The following is a 27,398-nucleotide window of genomic DNA, read 5'->3' on the forward strand; positions in this document are numbered from 1 at the left end:
TTGGTGGTTATCAGAAAGTAAGGGGGCGTACAAGACGGTAAAGGGGGTAAAATATATTGTGATGGAAGGAGAACTGCCTCTGGGTTGTGAGCATACACTGTGATATATAGATGATATATATATATAATTGTACACTTTAAACCTATACAACTGTACTAACCAATGTCACCCCAATAAATTTACTAAAAATAAAAAATGCAAACAAAAATAAAATAAACTGCATTTCCACACTCAAAATGGTTCATGATTATGCAGTTGTACATTATCCCTGCTTCCTGTTTCCATGACTCCATGTCTTTCACATTATCTTCACATTACCTTTCTGAAATATATAGACACCTCACGTCTTAGATCAATTATTCCAACGGCTGCCATTTAGAATGAAGCCTATACCATAGCCTAGGGTGTGAGATCCTCTAACTTATTGGTCTGTCTTCTCTTCTATCAATCCCCGCCCCTTCCTTCTTCACACTTTGTATTCCAGCAATACTAAATGGATACTGGTGATACCGACAATACTTATATTAAATTTCCCCAGAAATCTCAAAAAGACACCCAAGTCTTCTTTAATACCATCTTCTTTGCAAAGGCTTTCTTTTTTTCTCATTTTAAGAAATGTTTATTTTATTAGTTCCAGGTGTACAAAACAACATAATAGGTAGACATTTACACCTCTCACAAAGTGATAACCCCTTACATCATATATATCTATATTCCCTATGCTGTACTTTACATCCTATGAATGAACACACAAACACACACACACACACTCACACACACACACACAAAGAGGATGCTGAAAAAATGTAAATGAATTTTAAGGAAAAATCTGTTTTAAAATCGTAATACTTAATATGTACTGATAAGAAAAGATGAAGACAAGTCATGTTTGACTTCTGCAATTACAAGAGGTGCTCAAAGTGGTTACCATCAGCGTCGAGACACTTATGATTACAGCAAACTACTGCTTGAGCAAAATTGACTGAAGTGTCCACTTGTATATATATTTTTTGCACCGTGTGTGTGCGTGTGTGTGTGTATATTTATATATTTATAGTTGGCATTCAATATTATTCTACTTCAGCTTCAGGTGTATAGCACAGTGGTCAGACATCTACATAGTCTATGAAGTGAACCCCCTGATAAGTCCAGTACCCATCTGGCACGCTACATAATCTTTACAACATTATTGATTATATTTCCCATGCTATATTTCATATCCCTATGATTATATTTTGACAACCAATTTGTACCTTCTAATCCCTTCACCTTTTCCCCTACCTCCAGGTCCCCCCATCTAGCAACCATCAGTTGTTTTTTCTCTATATCTCTGAGTTGATTTCTGTTTTGTTTGCTCATTTATTCTGTTCATTAGATTCCACATATAAGTGAGATCTTATGGTATTTGTCTTTCTCAGTCTGACTTATTTCACTTAGCATGATATTCTTTAGGTCCATCCATGTTGTTGCAAATGGTTATATTTCATTCTTCTTTATAGCCAAGTAATACTGCATTGTATAAATGTACCAGTTTCTTTACCCAATCATCTATTGATGGGCATTTTGGTTGTTTCCATATCTTGGCTATTGTGAATAGCACTTCAGTAAACATAGGGGTACATATAATTTTTGAATTAGTGTTTTGGATTTCTTTGGATAAATACCCAGCAATGGAATTGCTGGGTCATAAGGTAGTTTTATTTTTAAATTTTTGAGGAAAGTCCACACTGTTTTCCATAGTGGCAGCCCCAATCCACAATCCCACCAACAGTTGCATGGGAGCTCCCTTTTCTCCACATCCTGGCCATCACTTGTTGTTTGGTGTTTTATTGATGATAGCCATTCTGACCAGAGAGAGGTGGTATCTCATTGTGGTTTTCATTTGCATTTCTCTGATGATTAGTGATGTTAAACATCCTTTCTTATGTCTGTTGGCCATCTGTATATCCACTTTAGAGAAATGTCTGTTCATGTCCTCTGCCCATTTTTTTAATTGGCTGTTTGGTTTTCTGTTGTTGTTGTTTTTTGTTGTTGTTGTTTTTTTTGTGTGTGTGTGTTTTTTTTTTATTACATGAGTTTTTTTATAAGTTTCAGATATTAACCTCTTATCAGAGTCATCAGATGTGGTGAATGTTTTCTCCCATTCAGTAGAATATCTCTTTGTTTTACTGATTGTATCCTTTGCTTTGAAAGGAAAAGGAAAGGAAAGGAAAAAACTAAAAACTTTTTAGTTCTTGCATGTTTATTTTTTTTCTTCTGTTGCACTTACCTGAAGAGATATATCAGTAAAAATATTGTTAAGGTAATGTCTGTGAATTTACTTCCTATATTTTCTTTTAGGAATTTTATGGTTTCAGGTCTTACATTTAAGTCTTTAATCCATTTTGAGTTTATTATTGTATATGGTATAAGAAGGTGGTCCAGTTTCATTTTTTTGTATGTAATCTGTCCAGTTTTCCCAGCACCATTTACTAAATAGACTGTATTTACCCCAGTGCAAATTCTTGCTTCCATTGTCATAGATTAAATGACCATATAGGCATGGATTTAATTCTGGGTTTCTATTCTGTTCCATTGATCTGTGTGTCTGTTTTTATGCCAATACCATGTTTTGGTTTTGTTTTTGTTTCTGTTTGATGCATGTAGGCAGAATTATTCATATATTTCTGTGCTAAATTTCTGTCGTATATTACATTTATTTTATTTTATATGGTTTTACAATTGTTGTTTTGGTTATATTTTTCTAGTAAGAACCATGAAAATTTGAGGAATGACGCTGTGTCATATTCAGTTTCATTGCTATGATGCCTAATATTTTTACTGGTAAATGGTATTTTGAATTAAATCAACTTTTGATCACAACCTATGAGTAATAAAACATTACTTATTAAGACATTTCTATCTGCTCCATTTGGAAAAGGGTGACTCTGATGTGTAAATCATATATCACATTCTAAAGAAGTAAACACTATATCTGGGTAAAAAAAAAATCACAATTTGAAAAGTAAACATAATTGTCAAATACATTGAATTTAATAATCTGATGCAGTATTATACTTTCGAGTAAATATTGAACATGACACTTTCAAAATATATTAGAATCACGTTTCATATATTTAATTACTTTCTATTAATACCATTTTGAACAAAAATAAGGAAAATTTTATTAATAGTTGACTGCAACAGAGCAATGATTTAAGTAGGCATCAGAAATTACTTTGGTCTAATTAGTACAACAGATTTCTATTTTAAAATATATTCCCATTTTCATTTCTCCATAATAAATTTCAAAGTAAGCAATGACCTCCACTGACATTGATATCGATGAATAGAAACACTGACATTTTTCCTGCCATTTAATAAGCACAACAGCATCTTACTCCTGCATAATGAAGTGAGCCACCCATGTAACAAATTTGTAAACTGAAGAGCAATTGAGCTTAGAAACAAAACAAACAAACAATCAAAAACATGGGGTGGACAAAATGACAACTCGCGTTAAAATGAGGCCAAAAATTGGCAAATAATTGAAATATTTTCAGAACATTTGAGGAATGAAGAAGACATGCCAGTCAGCAACATACATAGTCATGACCATTGTCTGGGGAACACATAAAACAATTAACAGTATAGGAGTTATCAGTTTTAAATCAATGTCCATCAAAACCTTGAACTCAAGCCACAATTGTTTCCCCCATTATCAGAAGCCAAAAATGGCATAAAGCAAAGAAGAAATTATCTTAGGACACATCTTGCTAACAAATGATACACAAAATAAATTGAGACTCAGCAAAGATGCTCACAGACACAGTTCAAAGCTATGGAGGATTGATGCTGAATGGGAAGGAGCTTGGCACTGCCTCCATAATAATACACTGAAAAACAAAAGATAAACATTGTTTTTGTGTTTTGCCTTTTTTTTCCATAAAAGCAGATATCCTCTTGTGATTTCTTGTGGTTAGTGAACAGAAGTACTCATGTAGGTCTTTCATAAAAGCAAAGTGGCATAAAGTGAACTTTCAGAAAGTGGGGGATATATATATATATATATATATATATATATATATATATATATATATATGAATATATCAAACAAATTGTTTCAGAAAAGGAAAAGTAATTGTCAGTGGGACTACTGAGAGAGAAAATATATTAGAGAAAATGGAGCTGAAGGATGATAGAATTTTATCATAGGGAAAGGATATTTTTAAAATAATAAAGTGCATGTGCATATACCGTGTTCCCCCAAAAATAAGACCAGCCGGGCAATCAGCTCTAATGCATCTTTTGGAGCAAAACTTAATATGAGACCCGGTATTATATTATATCATATTATATTATACACGGTGTATTATGTTATGTTATAAATGACATGGTCTTATATTATTGCAAAATAAGACCGAGTCTTATATTAATTTTTGCTCCAAAAGACGCATTAGAGCTGATAGTCCGGCTAGGTCTTATTTTCAGGGAAACACAGTAAAACAAATGCAGGATTAGCTCGAGGAAAGATATATGAGTATGTAGCTAGGATAGGATTGATTTTCCAAAGTTTAGGTAGTCCTATGTTATTTTTTACTTAAATCTTAAGAACTAAATGTTAGTAAAATTATTGTGGTAGCAGAATTCAAGATGGACTGGCGTATAGACAGAAGATGAATAAATGAAACTCATGCAATACTACACAAGGAAATGAGGTAAAAGTAGTGGCGGAGGGATTGGAAAAAGAGGGAAAATGTAAATAACATCCTAAATCAAGAGATGACTGAATGAACACAACTGACCAAAAAATGAGATTTAGAGAATTAAAGAAAGGAAACAATCATAGATGTTTAAAAATGCTTACTTTGTTAAACATTTAAAAAAAAAAAAAAGCATGATGTGTAGAGGAGGGAGCACGATTGGTGGTCATTTAACAAATTCAGATTTGTACCTGTTGCACAGCAGTTGATTAAAGACAAGAATATAGGAATAAATTCTAAATTTGGAAGCTCTTCCTCACTTTTCACAAAACATTGAGTGAACATTAATTACACTAAAGTAAGATGAAAAGCCCATGAGATACTGAAACATGTTGGTATCTTGCTATAGTTGAATATTATACAAAAAATTAACATGCTCTTAGGCATTTTTCTTAGAAATAAAGTCTTGACACAAAATTCTCAGGAAATATACACTTAGAAACTTTATTTTTTTTTAATCTGCTAATATTGACTACAATGATTACTTTTATTTATTTTAAACAATGACAGATAATGTCTGAATTTTAAAGTATGTGCCAGAGTATCACTGATATCCATTGATGGTACCCACTAACTATATCAGTGGTCTTCCGTCTTTTAAATCACAGCCCAGATGGCATGGTTAAAGAAAAGATTACTCAATTTATTTATTTGAACAAATGATCCTACAAGAGCAATGCATTTCACAAATAAAAAACATTAATTATGACTAATTTGGGTTCGGATTTTATAGTGAAAATCATGCTCTATGTTTAGTGTTTTGTTTTTTTTGTTTCGTTTTGTTTTTTAATGTATTACTAAAACGAATTTTGCTAGAGTATCATTATCTTCTGAAAGAGAACTATACACTTTTTTCTAATCTTACCTTAGAAAACATGCCTCTATGGGGTCACTGTCATTTAGCTTTAAAATCAGTAGTTAGGGTTGTTCAGAGAGCAACAGAATTTGCGTTACTCAGTAGCTTTTTAGAAATGTACAATTTCCAATTCATTTCAAGATACTGAATCAGAATCTGCTTTCAAATAAGATCTGCAGGTGATTCCTATGGCTGTTAAAATTTGCAAAACACTAAATTAGCGTTGTATTAACCCATCCAACCAATTCAGTTTTGTGGTAATATTCCTTAAGGTGCATTATGATTCAAATTTCAAGGTTTTAGGTAAATGATGTTAAGGAATTTAATGCTAGAGTAAATGAAACCAATGTTGCTCAAAACCGATTATGTGCCATATATTGTTAGACATTTCCAAATCTATTAATTCATTGGATCTTGCAATAATCTCCGAGATAAAGGGACCCTATCTCCATGTTTCTGGGCATGCAAACCGGCCTCAGGTTAAATACCGCCTCTATTCACACCGTGGATTCACTCAATAAACGGTGAACATCCCATTTCTGGATGACCCTGAGTTGGCCTGGAAATAAAAAAATGGTCATGGTCTCCACTATCACGGAATGCGCAGTACACTGTAATTAGACAAACGCTACGAAAATACAAGGTAGTGTAAATTTCTAAGACGGAAACAAACTTTCAGAAATTGTTCAGGGAAAACTTATATTTTGAAAAGGCATCTAAACAGATTTCTGAGGATCACATTTTTGTAAAGTTGGCCCTGAAAAAGAAAGGTAGGTGTGTCGTGGAGTTCAGTAAGGGGAACCAAGTAGCAGTTGAGGCTGAAGCCTGGCAGGAATCCTGCAGAATTTTGTAATACAAGGTGCGGATGTTGGAACCGAGCCCAGAGCCTAGGGAAGCCATTGAAGCGAGTTGGTGATAAGCTCGGATCCACGTTTGGAAAAGCTCGCTCCGTCAGACCCGAGCACAGCCCTGCAGGCGGGTGGGTTATTAGGGCCACTCCCCTCGGCTGCCTTTCTCCACCCAAGTCACCGCCTCCTGCTCCTCAGCCTAACTGTCTGAGGGGGGTGGGAAATGTGTGAGAGGCGAGGGAAAGCAAAAAAAAAAAAAAACAGTCTCAAAAAATATCAAAAAGAAAACATCCCACTTGGCAGCGAGTGCGCGGGAAGTTCAGCGCGCGAGTTCCGGGTTCCCCGCCCGCCCCCGCCGGCCGCAGCCCGGGTGAGCCCCCAGCCCCTGCTCCGCTCCGGGCCGTGTCCGTCTGTCTGTCCGTCGGCCTGTCCGCCTCCCCATCCCCCGTCCGCGTTCCCGGGCCGCGCGGGGCTGCAGTGGGAGCGTGGTGGCGGCGCCTCTGCAGGGCTCCCGCAGACCGCGGAGCCTCGGCCGCGCTGTGGCTGCGGCGCCTGCAGAACCCGGCCCGGCGCTGCAGGACTGGCCCAGACCCCGCGCCCGCCGCCCACGCTCCGCGCCCCGGGGCCGCCGCCTCCCAGGCCACTTGTGGAGTTCTTCCCGGCGGCTGTAACTCTAAACCAGCCTGAGTGCGGCCTATTTTTATTCAGCCACCAGCCACCAGACTGTCTGTGGAGGACGCTCAGATTGAGGGCCAGACTGCCACGGAAGCTTTCTCGGGCACAGGCTGGGAGGTAGCCTGTTTTTGAGATTTCAAAGCCCTGTCGCCAGTTTCCAGGCAGGGCCGGATTGGTTGCTGGGAGCCTTTTTGATGAGGGTGTTGCTGGAGCCCGGGGGTGCTGTCCCTGAACCCCATCTCTCAGGCTCTAAGCGGGGATCCAGAGGCCACCAGGCTTGAGCCCAGCCCAAGCTGTGGCCTGGCTACCCTCCTTCAGCAGTCCCTGCAAGAGCTCCTAGGGACAGGCTCCCAGTGGGAGGAACAAGGAGATGAATGTAGCAGCCAAGTACCGCCAGGCCTCCCTGTATGTGGGCGACCTCCATGCTGATGTCACCGAGGACCTGCTGTTCAAGAAGTTCAGCGCCGTGGGACCAGTGCTGTCCATCCGCATCTGCAGGGACCTGGTCACCCGTCGCTCTCTGGGCTACGCCTACGTGAACTTCCTGCACCTGGCCGATGCCCAAAAGGCCCTGGACACAATGAACTTCGACATGATAAAAGACAAATCTATCCGGCTCATGTGGTCTCAACGCGACGCCTACTTAAGGAAATCTGGAATTGGGAACGTGTTCATCAAGAATCTGGACAAATCCATTGATAACAAGACGCTTTACGAACATTTCTCTGCCTTTGGAAAGATCCTGTCCTCCAAGGTGATGAGTGACGATCAAGGATCGAGAGGCTACGCGTTTGTGCACTTTCAGAGCCAGACTGCTGCAGACAGGGCCATTGAGGAGATGAATGGGGCTCTGCTGAAGGACTGCAGGTTGTTTGTTGGCAGATTCAAAAACCGCAAAGATCGGGAGGCCGAGCTCCAAAATAAAGCCCATGAATTTACCAATGTTTACATCAAAAACTTTGGAGATGACATGGATGACGAGAGACTGAAGGAAGTTTTCAGCCACTATGGCAAAATCCTGAGCGTTAAGGTGATGACAGATTCCAGTGGAAAATCCAAAGGCTTTGGCTTTGTGAGTTTTGACAGCCACGAGGCTGCCCAAAAGGCTGTGGAAGAAATGAATGGGAAGGACATAAGTGGACAGCTGCTTTTTGTAGGCCGTGCGCAAAAGAAAGCAGAGCGACAGGCTGAGTTAAAGCAAATGTTTGAACAGATGAAACAGGAGAGATACAGGCGGTCCCGGGGAGTGAAGCTCTATATTAAGAACCTGGATGAAACCATTGATGATGAACAACTAAGGAGGGAATTTTCTGCATTTGGATCAATTAACAGAATTAAGGTAATGCAAGAAGAAGGACGAAGCAAAGGGTTTGGTTTGATCTGCTTCTCCTCTCCAGAGGAGGCCGCTAAAGCAATGGCTGAAATGAATGGCCGCATCTTGGGCTCCAAGCCACTCAACATCGCCCTGGCCCAGAGGCCCTAGGAGACAAAGACTGACTGCACCAGCCTGTGTGTTCAGCAGGTGGGGGAGTGATAGTGATTGCTGCCTCAGTTGTCCTAGGTCAAGTTCAAATCCCACCAGATGGCTGCTTAGATTAGTACATGTTGTCATAAAAGGTTTTGTCTCCAAAGCTATTTGTTTTTATTTTGCGGAAAAATAAATGCATCTTAGAAGGTTGCTTCATTTTACAGAGGCACAACTTGAATTACAATATTGTATTTTTTTAGTGGTTTTGATGTATTATTCATGGTGACAAGTATAATTATATATTTTTATTATACATTTTGAACCAACTGAAGTGAGGTAATTGAGTTTGTTGCATATTTTCTTATTTTAAAAATAGCTAGCTTTAATTTCTTCTGTTGAAAAAATGCTTAAAATAGTTATTTTACCTAAGGCTTGCAAAGTAATTTATTTTTACAAGTAAAATTTCTAATTTCTCATCTAAGATTTTTTTTTTTGGGGGGGAACTAACATTTTAAAAATCACTAGTACAAATTTAATTTCATTTTCAATTAATGTTTAAAGTACTAGGACATAGTGGAACATCTTTTAAATTTATATCCTGACATGATTGTTTTTCTGATGGCTGAAATTAATGATGGAGATTTTTAATGTTGCCTACAAACTTGCTTTAAAGAATATTTTGCTATGCTTTCCATTGGTTGACTATAATTCAGGTGTTTGCTAGTTATCAAAATTGGGACTTGAATAGTAAAACCTTAACTTCTACATTCCTTAGGTTATAAACCTGTGTCAATTCAAGCGACAAAAAGTTGGTCTGATCTTAACTGTCTTCATACCTTTACAGCTTAATGTTATGCCTTAAGTTTTTATCCAATACCAATATTATAAAACTCGTGTGTGTGTGTGTGTGTGTGTGTAAAACATAGACATGCTGCTTAAAAACTAAGTGTTTTTAGTGTCTGTTTTATACAGTTCATGTAGTGATATTGTCTCAGGGTTCAGAAAAGTAAAACTTGCTTTATTTTTATGAACTCTTGTCTCCTTTACTTAGACCATGAGAGCTGTGTTAACCTATGAAGGTTCACTTTTAGCCTTGATTGATCAGAAGCTCACTAACTGATTTTTGATAAATTGAAGTTATGCCTCAGCCTGTTGATTACCATAATTTTTATTTTAGTCCCATTGCCAGATATTTCCTCTTCTGCCTTTGGTCTATGTTACATAGTTTCTTTTTATACTGTTTAAAAGGGCTATATTATATTGACTTCTACTGTGTGCCATTTGAAATCCACTTTGAAAATAGAGGCAAGAATTGTTTATTCATATTTAAATAATTGCTTTTACATTTGTTATTCACTCATACCAAAGGTGTCTAGAAAATAGTTTTATTGTTGTTGCTATTTTAATCCTTACTCTTTTTAGTTGTTTTATGTAACCATATAGTCAAAGCTTCTGCCTCATATATTACCAGTACAAAAAAATACTAGTTTTTTGGCAATACTAGTTAGTTTTTTAGCTATGAAAGAATGAGACAAAGCTCTTTCTGCTTATTTTTGTATAAACTATATATTAGTCACATGTTTTCTAAATTAAAAATATCTTCTAGACAATGAAAAACATGGATAATTTAAAAAATTATAGCAGCATATAATCCTATTATGCAGACATTTTCTGTTAAAATTTGTTGCATATCCTTCCAATTTTTTTTCTATACATATACGCGGAAATAATTTAACAAAAATAGAATCATATTATAAACCTTGTTTGAAGTTGCTGTCTTAATTTGACAATATGCCATAGTCAAATTCCATGTCCACAAATAATTATTTGCTTATAATTTTAATGACCTTTATCTTTCATTTAATATATATAACCATAATACAACAAAGTTCCTCTTGATAAACATACAGGTGGCTGGATCATTCCCTCCTTTTTCCTTTTTTCCTCTGTCGTAAATAACTTGGAAAACATCCTTGCAAACTCATGTATGCTGATATATATCGATCCATTTATTTTCTTAAGAAGATGCATAATTCACTGGAGTTAATGTTTGAAAAGATAGCAATGTAAAAATAATTTTAATAAATATTGCCCAAATTCTGTCCAGAAAACTAATGACATATACACTTCTATTATCAGTGTGCAGGATTGCCCGTTTCTATACACTCCGAGAGCAAGGGTCTTTTAGGTTGTTGGCTGATTCAGCGTGATATGTAAATATATATATATATATGTATATTTCATGGTTACTTTTACTTTTTTATTACAGAAGTTAAACAGCATTTCTTATATTCATTGGCCATTTGTATTCTCATAGTCATGAGCCAGTGTTTCACGATCTTAGTCTATTTTCCAATTGGGGTGATTTATTTTTTTGTTGTTAATTATTTATATGGGTTTGTTAGATTTCTTTACATGTTAAGAACAAAAGTTTAGACTTTTTTCCTGATATCCTCACATTGTTTATAGTTTTGAGTTTATTCCAAAGTTAAATTTTTAAACTAAGAGTTTTCAGTCTTTGCTTAGATGATGTTAATGCTGTATTTCAAAACACTTTGAACAAGTAAGATATATTTACCCCCACACACACACAACTCATCTCTGTCATCTTCTGTTAGTTTCAGAGTTTCATATTTTCAATATTATCTAAACAAATTTTGATCTGTACAGTATCTTACCCAAAGACTATAGTGAATCTTTAAAAGTGTCTTGCTTGTCAATTTTTAATAGCGTGTTTTGGTAAATACTGCTCGATTGTAAGAATATATGTGAACCTCATATGCCAGCGCTAATTCATCAGCTCTCTGAATCACTGTGTTCAGAAGTATTTACTTCAAAAACAGAGAGTTTTTAAGGAGGGGTGCCAGGTAATAGGACTGGGAATTGTAGTAGGTGTGTCAAACTTTGATATCTCTTTCTGGATTACCCAGTCTATCAAAATGATCAAATATTTTGACCATATTTCATAATGCTTGTAAATGGGTTATCAAAATAGTATCAGGGAATTGTGTTGTCATTTATGTGCACAAATAATTTATAAAGCATATATTAGAAGTCTAGATGAATTGTAACTCTAGCTTCATGGCACAATACTCTATCATTTTAGTAGAAATTGCTTATTTTTAATATTTACCATAAATGACGAAGTCAGTTTACAAAATATATATGATCCTGTGGATTTTCTTGATTAATGTATTTAAATTTTGCTCGTTCTAAATTCTGTATGTGTGGTAATATCGTCATCCTAGTTGATGTTAGAGGTTCATTCTTTCAAGAAAATTTAGTCTTCTATGTCTAAGTGCCTTGATTAAATGAGAAGAATATTCGCTTTTTTGATACATATTCTAGTAACTGCTAATTTACTTAGAGATGCCTTGCGTTCATGCTTCTCTCTTCTCCTTCTCCCCAAAAACGTTGCCAGGTTTGTTGTGTAGATGCCTGCTTTCATGTACAGCCAATTCAATAAATGTGCCTTTTTACATTTTATTTTAAATTTTAAATATATAGTTGGTAAAAATATACTTTTTATTTAAAGTGGTTTAGTGTTGGTATTTTGTGTTCTTGATATTTTTATAAATCCATGTTGAAAATATCAAATAAAGTAAGCTTTGAATAGTGAAGTCATGTCTGAAAATTATTTCTATTTAATTTTTAAGTACTTCTAATTTTTTAAAGATCACTTCTCTTTAGGAGTAAACTGAAAACAACTTGCATTTTAAAATGAAGATACACGTATTTCATGTTTTAAAAGACCAACTCTTCTATGAATTAGCATTTGTGTTTTAAGTTACTCAAAATTATGGCACCATGATTGAGAAGAACTGCTAATACAAACCGTTTTTCATGAAGAATAATTGACTATTTTAAAGACAGTTCTGAATTTAATTGTTGAAGTAAAATTCAGCGAACATGTTGAGGATTTGGAATTAGCTTGTATTACATTAGGAAAATATTCCTCATAATGTAATTTTTAAGTAGATAAAAGCAGTAGATAAGATATATATATAGTTCTTTATATATATGAATATATATTATATATATAGTTTTTCATTTACATTTTAAAAGTGGAAGAAATTAAATATCCTTAGGACATCTTTGGCTTCAAGTAACAGAAATTCCCAAGTCACACTACAAAAGGACATTTCTTCCCCTAACAAAGAATTCAGACTGAAGGTATCTTCAGGCAGGGTATCTCAGGACTTCTGCTCCAGTTCTCCTGAAGTCTCTTGCTCTTCCGCCTTCGTATCTTAGCTGCATCATCAGGCAAATGACAAGATTGTAACAGGAATGTGTGGCAGGAATCACACAGTTACAACCACATTCAGGCAATGACTTTCCTAGACATGTTTTCACAGCCTTCCCCTGGAGTTCTCATCATCCATTATCAGTATATAGATTCAACAAGGTCTGTCACTAAAATTGAGGAAGGAGTCACTTTCCAAATTCTATGCAGAATGGGCTTGTGATAGGAAGAAACAAGAATATAAATGAATTTAAGGGTATGCATTCACTAAACTCTGGATATTTTTCATTATTTGTATCTAATTTGGAATTTGGGTATTTAATGTTTTATTTTAATTTTTGCTAACTAATAGATTTAAAATCACATTTCACCCTATAGATAGTTTTCAACACTTGAGTCAAAGTGGTGATTTTTCTCTATCAAATTATACAATCCTAGGGAATAAATTATGCCATATATCCTGTATAAAATTGAATTCAGTTTTGTTTCGTAATGGGGCTCGTGGTTTTTCATGTTATATCCTTTTAGATCTAAATTAGGCACATACTGAAAATTACAATGAAATGGTTAGATTCAATTTAGTCACTCAAATGGGTTTCCACCAAAAATAATTATCGACAGATTACAAATGGTCAAGAATGTTTCAAAATAAACCCACATTTAATAAAGTATTGGTTTCTTGAGTTTTAATTTAGAGTATTCTAAGGCAAATATGTTTTCATGCTTATTAATGTTTTATAATTGTACCGCCAGAGGAAAGGGACTATTAATGTACTGTGTGTATCACCGACTGTTGTGGTGGTCTATATAAAGAATTTTAAAAGAGTAGTTCCTACTTACAAGGTTATACATAAGTGTTGAGAAAAAACCTAAAAAGTTATATGCCTACAAAATGGCCCCAATATATAAAAATAACACGAAGATAAATTAAGCAGTTCTCATTTTCTTTACTAAAGGATTTATTACTAAATCCTTTAGTAAGTACATTTAAGTCATAAAAATTAACAAAATTGGACTTAAAGCTTTTCAATATATTTTGTCTGTATTACACAAATGTGGTATAACCCTCACACATTTAACCATGCAACACATATATTAAAAAATACAGATTATGAAATTCTGAGTTACGAATACACTTGGATTTGAATTTGTTGAGGTCAGATTACAGGTTTGCTGAGAGGAAATATTTATAGCTATGTGTTGGTTTTGTCTCATGGTCATGTCTTATCTATGAGTTCACAGAATGCTCTTAACTATATTGAAGTTCCCCTGAGTGAAACAAAATACCTGACTTAAGAGAAGAAAAATGATCCTCTTAGTGGCATTCTTTGCCACAGTAGAGAAAATACTTAGCTTTTGAGAGACACAGGCACTTTGTACAATGTATTGCATCAGATTTTGTTAACCCTCTTATGTTTATATCACCTTAGATATTACAGATATCCCCAGTATGAAGTTCTGCCAAGTACTAACTGCTCATTATGAGTTCCAAAGGCAATGTCACTGAAATGGTGGATGTTATTTATTTATTTATTTATTTATTTATTTATTTATTTATTTGCATAGAGTGATGACTGGTCATGATTCATTGTATTGTGAGTGTGCGTCTGTGTGTGTATGTGTGTGTTTTAAATTGGTATTTACAGTGGGATTTGTTTATCTCAGGAAACCATATCTGACAGTCTGTAGAGAATCACAGTTTTGATTTACATTCCATTTTATCTTTGTACATGTGCCAGTGGCATACCAATGTACCACAGTTTTGACTTATTGCCAATCCTAGTTTCTTGAAGTTAAAGTGAGCCTTTATAATAGTCATTCCAACAACCGTTTGTTAATTAAAGAAGCGCTTCAATTTGAATGCAAGCCAGATCTCAGAATTATAACTAGACTGTTTTGACACATCATTATATTACTGAATCAATGAAATGATAATCTAGTATAATTCACTACTCTAGTCACTAATATTTTATATGCAATACCTATACAAGTGACATTTATATTGTATAGATTACAATTGGTAAAAAGCAGTTGGTACTGAGATATGGTAATCTTATTTTTATTTTAACCAAAATATATTGTCAAATACAAATTTGACCATGCCATTAGTTTAAAAACCTCTCGTGGCCTCCTTTTACTTTTTAAGGCAGGTAGGCACGTATAATATTTACCATGGTTAGGAAACTTTGTATTCTTTGGTCCCTGTCTATCTTTTAAGTCTTTTCTTTCCTACTATTTCCCTTGCTCAACATGCTGAAAATAAACTGTTCTTATTACAAGTCCTTTAAAGTGTCAAACTAATCCCTGTTTCACCCAAAGCTTTAATATTTTATCAGGTAGTATGGTGCTTGTTACAAGGGGTGAAATAAATGGTCCAACTGGTTTATGAAAAAAAAAAAATGATAGGGGATTTGTTACCATATCAAAATAAGTAATAGATCTTCTTTTCAAAATGGAAGTATTGTTTTTTTCCTTTTCTTTTTTATTTATTTTATTTTATTTTCTCACACAAGTGGTAAGAAAGATTGTACTCTACAGAGGCACTACTTTCTTAATTAGACAACACGGCATAGTGTTGTAAGGAGGGTGGGGGGAGGGGGGACAAGTTTTTTGCAATGGACAAAGAGGCTTACCTTCAAATATTTAGAATGCTATTGTTTAGTATTTTATTATTATTATTTTGTATAACCATTCTTCTCCCTACCTATGCTTTTTCATGTTTTAGGATGTAGTGTGGATATATTTCTTTGTAGGGGATCTGATCTTATTCTAACAGGAACACGTGAAGGAGACTGGGCAGCCATTGTAATAGAAACAATAAAGTAAGTCCTAAGTCCTTAAAAAGATGAAGTATGGGGTAGAGAAAGAAAAGTCAGTAGCAAACCGTTGAATCCCATCAAATTATTATTAGGTGTCAGCTTGGGGAGTGCACACGTAGCCACAGCATAGACCTAAGAAATATGGGCAAAACATTTTGGGGAAACTGCACATATCGATGAAAGGTGTTTATGTATTTATTTAGTGGTTTGTTTGTTTTTTTTAATTTAAAATATGTATTAAGATATAACATACAGATAGAAAAAAACAAATTTTAAGCATACAACTTGATAAATAATATAAAAACACGTATATTTATGTAACTACCACTAATGCCAAGATACATTACCTATACTCCTGTTACCTCCTCCCACTTCCCGATCACATTTATTCAGCTGTAACCTCTGTGTTGACTGCAAACTCTAAAGAGTAATTTTAGATATCTTGAACTATACTCAACGATTTCGAAAGCATGCACCCTCTTGTGTCACTTTCAATCAAGGTATTTCAGTGAGATTCATACATACTACTTAGTGCAGTCATGATGTGTTCATTACTATTTTCATATGTCACTCTTTCGTGTGACTATACTACAAATTATCCTTTTACCATGAATGAACATTTAGGTTGCTCTCATGTTGGGGTTATAATGAATAACGCAGCTATGAAAATTACATAGATGTCCATTTTTTAAATTGAGATATAATTCACATGGCATAAAAGTAAACATTTTCAAGTGTGAAATTCAGTGTTGTTTAGCATATTCACAAGATTGTACCACATCATCATTATCCAGTTCCAGAATATTTTTTGTCACTTCAAAAAAGAAACCTTGTACATCCATTCTCCCTTCTATCCCACCCTCACCCTAAGCACCTGACGACCTTAGTCTAATTTTTGTCTCTAAGGATTTCTCTGTTCTGGACATTTTATATAAATACTATATACAGTATGTGATCTTTTGTGTCTGGCTTCTTTCACCTATCCTAATGTTTTAAAGTTTCCTCCATGTTGCAGCATGTATCAGTATTTAATTCTGTTTTATGTCTGGATATTCATTTGCAGGAGCATACTATATTCTGTTTATCTACCATGTTGGACAGTTGAGTTGTTTGCACTTCATAGCTAATGTGACTATACTGCTGTGACATTTGTGTACAAGTTTTGGGGTGAATTTATGTTTTTAATTCTCATGAGTATATTCATATACAAAGGTTATTTTCTTTATAAACTTTGTTTATTTCTTAAAAGAATCAACTTTTTATTTCATTTTCTGTATTATTTTTTATTGTTATTTTGTCTGTTTGTTTATTATTTTCTTCCTGCTTGCTTTGAGTTCAGTGTGTTCTTCTATTTCTAATCCCGTAAGGTGGAAGATGCATTATTCATTTGAAATATTTCCTGTTTTTTAACATAGGCATCGGTGGTTATACATTTCCCTTAATCATTGCTATCTAGGTATAATAGATAGGTTTGGTTATGTTTTCATTCTTCATTGATCTCAAAGTGTTTTCTAATTTCCCCTTTTAACCCTTCTTTGATCCATTGGTTGTTTGTTTTTTAATTCATATATTTCTGAACTTCCCAAATTATTTTCTGATCTTGATTTCTAGTATCATTCCATTGCGGTTGGCAAACACACTTTGTATTATTTCTCAATTACAAATTTTTGAGACTTTTTTTATGGCTAACATATGATCTATCCTAGGAAATGCTCCATGTGCACTAGAAAAGAATAGGTATTCTGATGTTCTTGGGTATAGAGCTTTATAAACATCTGTTAGATCTAGTGGTACATAATGTTGTACAAGTCATCTGTTTCTTGTTAATCTGTCTGTAGTTTAAACACATAGAATAAGCACTCAGAATATCAGTAAGGATATAGAATAGCACAAATGGACATGATTGGCATATGTAGCATCAAGACCAAACAACTGCAGAACTCATGTCAGTTTCAAGTACAAGTAGAATATTTTCAACAATCATCCATATAATGAGCTATAACCTAGTCATGATATATTTCAAAGCACTAAAATCACACTGAATATATCTGCCGATCACTGTACAATTAAAATAGAAACAAAAAAAAGAATGTGTCTGGCAAATCATTACAGATTCACAAATTACAAAATATGCTCTGAAATTACAACGGAAATCAGAAAATATTCTGAATTGAATGATAATCAGTTTACAATCTATACAAACCTGTGAGAGATATATATGCTTTGTGATTGATTTATAGTCTTATATATGTGTATATTAGAAAAGCAACAAAGACTGAAAAGAATGGACTAGTATTTTTTTTTCTAGAAATTGGAGAAATTATAAGAAAATAGAAGAAATTAAAGAAATAGGAAACTACAATAAAAGGGATCAATAATCTCCCTTATATTCTTTTCCTGAGGAAACTTACTAGATTATCTTTAGAAATGTAGAACAACTGAAGATACACTGAATATATATTTATCTCTAAGAGAAAGAGTAAGAGATAAACATAAGGAAAGTATATGTGAGTTAAATGTTCTGATGTTTTAGATAAAGTAACACAATCAAAACTGTTTAAAAACATGAGAGACAGTACGGAAAGTAGAATCAATTCTATCACCATCTACAGGAAATAATTGATTTATTTGAAATACAGTGTTAGAGGAGAGCTCTGTGGATACCCTGGAGCACCAGAAAGATGGGCAAGTGTATCCTAGAGCAAATCAAGCCTGAGATATCACTGGAGGCAAAAATAACAACACGGAAGCTGTCCTACTTTAAGCACATCATGAGGGGCAGGGTTCTTTGGAAAAGACAATAATGCTGAGAAAATAGAAGGCCGTGGAAAAAAGGAAGACCAAACACGAGATGAACGGACTCCATAAAAGAAGCCCTATGCTGAGTCCACAGGAGCTGAGCAGGGTTGTGAGGACCAGACACTGTGGACGTTACTTATTCAGAAGGTTGTCAGGAGCAGGAGCCGACTCAATGGCAAGCAACAACAACAACAACCTGAATCAATTCACTAATTGCTTTCAAGTATTTACTGGGAGTAAAGCACACGAGTTCAGATTGGATTTGAAAGGAGGAGGAGAGGAGGAAGAAAATGGTGCTTGTTGAATTCCGTATTGCTCAAAAAGGGAAACAATGGACAGCATCCGAAAAAGTGAGATGACTGTGAATATTCTATAAAAAATAGTATAAAAGGTAACCACTAGTTTAAAACTGCAAACTTTTCTAAATACTAAAATATGTGATGAGAGAATAAATGACAAATATTGATATACCTACGTGTGAATAAAACTTATAAAAATATGGTATTAGAGGCTAAGTACATCAATTGTAGTAATAACTAAATTAGCTTAAATTTCCAATAGAAAATATTTTCTTCTTGGCTGAAAATTATGCTCTAAAGAAGGGACAGACATATGAAAAAAATCTTCAAAGTGATCAGAATAAAAGGATGCAAATTAGAAAAATAATATAAAATAATTAAATACCAACATTGAAAAAGTTATTAAAAACCAACAATAAACCAAAAGAAAACAGAAAGAATAATTTGAGATTATCGCCACCTAAATTAAAATGCACCTAAGGTTATTGGTACTGAAGCTGTGAATAAACAAAATTCCTACCCTTATGGATCTTTCAGATGATTTAGATAAAAAAAGGATAGGGATGCAAATTGTTTTATTTTCTCCCCAAAGCTGCAGCTTAAGGCAGCAATTATTAACACCATATGGCTACTATTTTACTATACATACACAAATCTTTGATATATTGAAATATTTAAGACTTATCAGTGGAGATAGTACTTATTGATAGTCACAAAATCAAAGCACTATTCCTACACAACTTCCTTACACTAATAATTTACAGTGTATTGGATTTGTGCAAAACTAATTGCGGTTTAAAAGGTTAAAAATAATTGCAAAACCGGCAATTATTTTTGCACCAACCTAATATTTACAGGCATACCTCAGAGATACTGTGGGTTCAGTTCCAGACCACTGCAATAAAGTGAGTGGTGATATTTCTGCTGGTGGAGGGTCTTGCCTTCATTTTGTAAAAAATGCAACATCGGTGAGGTGTAATAAAATAAGGTATGTCAGTATGGTATATTTCAGGACAGTTTTTCTTTCTAGAAATATCTATTGAAATAATATTTTTTTTCTGTGCATCAACATTTGTAAGAATATTTGGATAGATATGATGGTTTCTATTTGATCAATATTAATTTAAAGCTGCTGGATATCCTTGGAGAGCTAATCAAGAAGGTAGACATTTTTCCACATTAATGTTGTCAACTGACAGTCGATTTAAGAGGTAAGGAACATTATTTACTTACAAAGAAAATGTTTTCCCTTATGCAATTACCGTTAGAGGAATCATTAGCCACAACAAAAGCTCTATGAGTCAGTTAAACATATGTCTCATTGTATAATTTATACTTCTTAACAGTCTGTGATCCCTTGGGTCAATATTACTTTAGAAATACAGAGAGAACCCTAAAACTAAATAATTTCTATTATAAAATGAACATGTAAATTATCTGCTAAATTACTTGTACTTAATTAGTAATTTTGCATAATGACATACATTCTCTTTGGGTCTCTTCAGGCTTTGACAGATAACACTTTACAAATGTTACTTAAGTTCCAGTTACAGCACAAACCTTGTAGAAATATACTATTAATCTAAATATACAAAGTTAGCAATCCTGGTATTCCTTAGGCAAATTATAATTCAGTGTTTCTGCTAAAGTGTACATTGGCTCATTCTGAATGTGGTGTTTCTTACGCTGCTGTTCCTTACACGAGACACTAAAAATATCAATTTTTTAAAAATTTGTAAGTGGATAACACATTGCACGATTATTAGAATTAGCTCATTTCACGTTTAATTTAGAAATTCAAATTACAAAAATATGTATCTTCTGATGTAAAACTGTCTTTTTTGGTAATTAACATTAAAGTAACCATGTAAGACAAGCTACTACTATCACATCACCACAGTGTCTCACCCGTATTGTTCTAATCTTGTCATCATTGCTTTGTGTCTTAAGCTATGATGGGGACCAGAGTTTGCCACCCCAAAATATACCTTTTGAGATATTGATTTTTAGCTGGGTATTCTTAAGAAACAAAAGATTCAGAAAGAACCTTTGATAGACGACTGGATTAAGAAACTGTGGTACATTTATACAATGGAGTATTATGCAGCCATAAAGAAGAAAGAAATCTTACCATTTGCAACAACATGGATGGACCTAGAGAACATTATGTTAAGTGAAATAAATCAGACAGAGAAAGACAAATACCATACGATCTTACTTATATGTGGAATCCAAACAAGAGAATAAGTGAATGAACTAACCAGAAACAATTTCGGAGACATAGAGGAAAAACTGAGGGTTGCTAGATGGGGGGGTTAAGGGGGAATGTGAGGAGATTAGAAAGCAGTCAGTAACCACAAGATTGCCATGGGGTTACGAAAGTTAATTTGGGGAATGTAATCAATAATGTTGTAAAGATTTTGTAGGGTATCAGGTGGACACTTGTCTCATTAGGGAGACCACCTCAGGGATGATGTAGATGCCTGATCACTGCACTGTACACTTGAAGAGGAAGCTGAACAATAATGAATGTCAACTACAAGTTTATATATATATATATGTATATGTATATATATGTATATATATATGTATATGTATATGTATATGTATATGTATATGTATATATATGTATATATGTATATACATATATGTATATACTTACAAGAAGTGGAGTACAGCATTAGGAATAGAGACAGTGGAAATGTAACGGCTCTGTGTGATGTCAGAGGGATAATGGATGGGGGAAGGGGGTGACACAGTGTAAGGGATATAAATGATAAACGTCTAAGTATTACTTCGTTTTGTGCACCTAAAACTAATTTTTAAAAAAAGTAAAACGTAAAATTATATTGTTTATAAAAAGCAAAAAGAAGAACCTTTGACCCACCCCTTTACCTGCCTAAAGGAATTCAGATAGAAAAAGCTGCTTAAGGAAGGGACCTTAGCGTATTCACCTTAGCACAAGCACCGACATATACGAATTAAGTGTGGCACACAGGGAGGCTCTGAGTGGGTTTTTTTGTTAATCCTCCTCTGTGTCCCACTGTTTTGGGGCATTCAAGCAACAATTTGTTTACCACCTTTGTTCTTTCTCACCTACCTGTGAATAGGCTGCTTTCCCTTTGAAATCCCTTCCCATTGCCTCTCCTTTGTCCAGAATGGTATATAAGCCTCAGCTGTCGAATAACCCTCAGTTCTCATATTCTTATGAAGTCCCTGTACATACATAGGTAATGAATCTGGTCATTTTCTCCTGTTAATCTATTTCATGTTAATTTGATGATTAGTCCAGCCAGAAATACTCAGAAGTTGGGAGGGAAATTATTTTTCCATCTTCACGGGCTAAAATATATATAAAATCAACAAAACCAAAAGTTGGTTCTTGTAAATGATTAATGATTCATGAAACTTTGGTATATGACTTACCAAGAATAAAATGCAGGCTAAAAATATCAGGAATTTAAAACGGAGTCATCTTCAGATCCTATAATCAATAATAAGCAAACAATAGAATGCTATGAACACATTTACTTCAATATAGTTAACAATTATAGTAATTTTACAATATCCAGGAAAAATATGACTTACATAACTGAAATAAGAAAGGATATAAAATCTGATATATTCCAATCTACTTAAAAAATGGATCCATTATTACAATCTGTTTGGAAAGAATACTTCAAGACCAGAAATCTTCATCAGTGAATTTTTCCAAAATTTTAAGTAGGAAATTCCAAGATTTTTACATAAAATTGTCCAGAGAATGCAGACTTATAATACTTCTTAACGTATAATGCAGCGATTCTTGACAACAAAATCTGAAAATAATATTGAAAGAATGATTACAGACGTGTCTTTCAGATAGCACATGCAAAGAGCTTAAACAAAAATATTACAATAAGAAATTATTATTTTTTTTTTAAGTGGTGAAGGAGTAGTTTGTTAGAAGAGACAGTGTACTCCAAGGAAATCGAAGCAGACCCGAGCAGAAGAGAATGTCTCAAGGGCCCAAGGTGGCATTATTAGGAGAAAAAGTACACGTCAAAGAGTTTGGAGCGGGCCGAGCAAAAGAAGAGGCTCAAAAGGCCAGTAAGAAATTATTTCTGTCAGAAAATTTCAGAGAGACAAACACATCTATAGAAAGAGAAAAAATAGTTATAATTCATACATCTGATAAATATTATATGATATAATCATATCAGATTATATGAAGCACTCCTATAAATCAATAAAATAGTGAAAATCCATTAAAAAATTGGGGAAAATTAAAAAGACCATTAAAAATATGAATATTCAAATAACCAATATAAGTATAAAAGTCCACTTGACTTTATTTGCTGCAAATTAAAATTATGAGGCCAATCACTAGGATCGTAAAAATGCAAAACTGTATGTAGTCAGGAATACAGATAATTTGGAATCTCACACAGGCTGATGGTAATTTGGTATAATCCATTTGAATATCCTTTGGAATTATGTACTAAACTTAATGAGTCCTGTATCAGTTACAGGTATATTATACTGAATAGAAATATGTATTTATGTTCAAAATTAATACGTGGACCAATTTGTTCACAGAAGCATTACTCAGAATATCTGAAAACTTAAAACAGCCAAGTATTCATAAACACTAGATTAATTCAATGAATTATATATTCAGTGGAATAAAAATAATTAGAATGAAGAAAAAATGCAACTATCCTCAATAACATCTTTTAAATTTTACAAATATGCTGTTGAGTGTAAGAAACCAGGCACAGATAAATAGTACTTTGTACTTTCATTAATATATAAAATCTAAAACAGAAAAAAAAAAGTATCACATTAGTAATTAGTGTAATTCTTACATCTCATAGGGAAGAGTGGCAGGGATTGGGAGTAAAAGTGGGATAGTGAGTAGATATTATGACAATGTATCAGTCTATACACTTAAAATCTGTTCTCTTTTCAAAATGCATAGTATATAGTTTACTAAGGGTCCACTACAAAAATTATATGGCAGAACTACCTAAGAAATATGTCTCAAGGACTCTTGAGTACATCGGTAAAACTATTGCACCTACCCTGATTATCAAGAAACTGGGTGCGTGTAACAACAGAAGACTAACACACTGATGATATAGATTGAAGAAAGGGAAAGCAAAATCCAAATGTAGCACTAACACCATTCTGGGAGTGACCCTGGTGGTCAGCGAGGCTGGAGCTGTTGAGAAGGGGCTGCCCAGGTACCTCCATGTCGCTGACTTGGCTGATCATTCTGAAGTCACCTTGGTAGCTTCAGTGGGATGAGTGGGGAGTTCTCATTGTCATCTTGTGGGCAACAAGATGGCCATGCAGGAGTTCAAGGTCCCTCCCATTGGTGCAACAAACTTCAGGGAAGTCATGCGCATTGGAGCGGAGATTTGTGACAACCTGAAAAATATCTTCAAGAACAAACATGTGAAAGATGCCACCAGTCTGGGGGCTGAAGGCAGGTGTGTTCCGGGAGAATAAAGAAGCCCTGAGCTGCTGAAGAAAGCAGTGGGTAGAGCCACCTACACGGATAAGCTTGTCACTGGCATGGACTTGGCTCCCTCTCAGTTCTTCAGATTGGAAAAGTGTGACCCGAACTTCAAGTTGCCTGATGACCCCAGCAGGTAAATCACAACCCACTAGTTGGCCAACCGGTACAAGCCCTTCATCAAGGGGCACCCAGTGGTGTCTGTTGCAGACCCTTGACTGCAATGACTGGGAAGCTCTGCAGAAGTTCACTGAGAGTGCAGGAATCCAAGTAGTAGGGGAGAATCTCACAGTGACAAACCTGAAGCAGATTTCCAAGGCTGTGGTTCAGACATCATGTGGCTGCCTCCTGCTCAGTGTGAACCACAGCAGCTCCATGACCACGTCTCTCCAGGTGTGCAGGCTGGGCTTGGCCAGGGGGTGGGGCATCGTAGTGTCTCATTCAGCATTCTGGGAGACTGAATATACACTGCATCGTTGACCTAGGGATGGAGTTCTGCACAGGGTAGATCCAGACTGGTGCATCTGGCCAATCCGAGCACTTGGCCAAAGACAGCCAGCTCCTCAGAGTTGAAGAGGATCTGGGCAGCAAGGTTAAGTTTGCTAGCAGGGACTTCAGAAACCACCTAGCCACAGAAGCTTTAGGCAGGTGAGCCCTTCATGCTTCAGTCACTAGTTGGCCAGTTAGGCCTCTCTGCACCTGAGGTTCACAGGTCAAGGTCCCATTTGATCACTGCAGGGGCCTCTGGTACTTAACTCCCCTGTCTCATCCCTGGGATGTTCTCTCACTGCTTCCTTAGAACTGCTTCAGAAGCTGAGCTTCGCAGTCTGGAACCCTGTTGGACACCCTAGCTCTATAAACATGGGGTTGGCCAAAATCATTGTGTTTCTCACTTGGCTTCCCACCAAGTGTCTGCAGCCATGTGTGTTTACAGTGAAATCGCTGAGGTATCCATAGGCAAGACCCCCGTGGTTTCTTGTGCAATAAAAGGCCTCGTTGACCAGAAAAACATTTTTTAAAATTATCGGAAAGGATATGTAATTAATAGAACTTAATATCAGGAGAAATTGTCTATACCCCTTCATTTTATTCTTATCTTTTTTTTTTTTTTTTTGGTGAACAAAACAAAATTGAAAGAAAACAATTTTTACAAAGTACTGAAAAAATCCAGCCATGTTTTTAGGGAATAATGATTTGCATACATAATGATGAGATCTTAACTTTTTGTTCTTTTTATTTTTACTGTGAGTCGCAATACATATACAGTAAAGTACGTAGAATAAGGTACAGCTCCATGATTTTCACAGAAATGCCTGAATATTGAAACATTTAGCAGTAGAGACTAAAGTGAAGCCACTGGTATGACACTATCCTTTGAGTTCAGTTAGCCACACTTGATTGATTACATTGGATCCTTTCCACCCTTGTAGGGTAAATTATTCACCCATACTGGATTGATACATATTCTGGGTGACCAAGATGACCTTAAAGTTCCCCTCAGCTTCACTAAACTTTAGATAGTTTCTTGTTTTTACCCTAACTATGGCTTCTGAACTCTTTTCTCAGAACATTTATCTCAGAAAATTTTTCAATTGTTAATTAATTTTCTGTCCCTTTGAAATGTATGTAAATCTTCTCCTAACCTCCTGTCAGTTTTATAACTCCAGTTAATGTCTTTCTCAAGGACCTGGGAAACATCTCTTTGAAATGTAAACATCAAAGGAGATAACAAAGGCGATAACACCCTATTTCTAAGCAAAGGTGGGAACCTAACTTCAATGGGCAAGAATTAGCAAGTAGCTTGATTACAGAGAAAAACAGTTGCAAACTCAGGAATAACTCAATGTGCTGGACACAGACCATTGATAAACCCCACCTCCAAAGTCATCTAATACTTTTCTACTAGTTCACCACGATTTTTTAAACCTCCCACCTTTTGTTTAAGTGGAGGTGAATTCAGTCTCTTTCTCTATTGCAATGGTTTTAAATAAGGTCTTCCTTGTCTTTTTAACTTTGCCTGTTGCATTTTTTGTTTTGACAAGGATGTGGCTGTGTGTTTTCCTTCTCTGATTGCAGTGCCTTGGTAAGTAGTCTACTCAAGGCCTGAGAAATGGACTGATTTATCATAATGGGATCATGATCAGTGCCTTGGAAAATCAATTACAGTGTGGCAAAGGTGGAACAACAATGAGCAAAATGTCCAAGGAATTGTTTGGCCCTAATACCTATAATGTTTCCAGTAGGTAGAATACCTTCATCTTAGTGATTTCTCACGATTGTTCCCAGTGACATAACTGAGTAATTTTTACCTCATTGAGCAACATTGGCCTTCTGGATTAGAGGACCTGGTTCTGAGGGGTAGGGCATGTTTACTCAACAACATATTAAGGACTCAACTGAAAAAGTGTTAACTCAATTTAGTTATTTTGAGCAGCCCCCCACACACATGCCAGTAAAACAATAGTTAAAAAAGGAGCTACTATACTGGCAGGGATAAATGACCACAATTTTCATGAGGGGGGGGAGTTGCTGCTGTGTAATGGGGGCTCAAAGAAGTATGTCTGGAGCTAAGGAGATTCTTTAGGGTACCTCTTAGTGCTTCATTGAGTCAAGATCTGAAATAACGGTCGGGAAACACAATCTGACCAAGACATGGTAACCGAATGTTTGAAGCCCTCAGGCAGGAAGGTATGGTTTATCACACTGGGCAAGTACCGGTGCCTAACTGGAGTGTTGGTTTCAAAGAAAATTTGGTATGAGAAGGAGAAGAGAAATATAAAGAATGTCAGCAGTGGCCAGCCTCAGGACCATCTGCAGCAGCAGGGATGTTTACTAACCGTCATTTTATATTGGTGGGTTTTTGTTGTTGTGCTTTTTTTGTTTTGTTTTTTAATGTGACTAATTTTAAGAAGGAGTGACATTAAGTAGCATCCATACTACTCTGGGAATTGATGAATAAATATACAGCTCCCTTGCCTCTCAAGTGAGAGAATTTTGAAATGTGATTTTTACACACTTTCTAGAGTTTCTCCAGTAGATTAAATTCCGTTTGCTCAAATGGTAGCTGACTGAAATACAACCTTTATCACTACTTTTTTTTCCCTATCATTTCTCACATCTCTACCAATGACATTTGTGCTCCAAAATAA

At 35.3% G+C, this 27,398-nt stretch overlaps 1 protein-coding gene and 1 pseudogene across 1 annotated transcript; both read left to right on the forward strand.

Annotated features, from left to right (window-relative positions):
* The first annotated feature begins 7,488 nt into the window (after positions 1–7,488).
* Positions 7,489–12,209, forward strand: PABPC4L (poly(A) binding protein cytoplasmic 4 like). The gene has a single exon (XM_074338521.2). It carries the CDS (start codon positions 7,492–7,494, stop codon positions 8,602–8,604), a length of 1,113 nt encoding a protein of 370 aa, XP_074194622.1. The 5' UTR covers positions 7,489–7,491; the 3' UTR covers positions 8,605–12,209.
* Positions 12,210–19,931: 7,722 nt separating this feature from the next.
* On the forward strand, positions 19,932–24,901 carry LOC109436535 (alpha-enolase pseudogene; annotated as a pseudogene).
* Positions 24,902–27,398: the final 2,497 nt, after the last annotated feature.

This window comes from Rhinolophus sinicus, chromosome 15 (genome assembly GCF_057876585.1).
Source record: "Rhinolophus sinicus isolate RSI-liver-muscle chromosome 15, RSI-T2T, whole genome shotgun sequence".
Taxonomy (NCBI): Eukaryota; Metazoa; Chordata; class Mammalia; order Chiroptera; family Rhinolophidae; genus Rhinolophus; species Rhinolophus sinicus.

Coding starts and splice junctions, on each gene's coding strand:
- PABPC4L (XM_074338521.2), top strand. CDS start 7,492: ATGAATGTAGCAGCCAAGTACCGCCAGGCCTCCCTGTATGTGGGCGAC.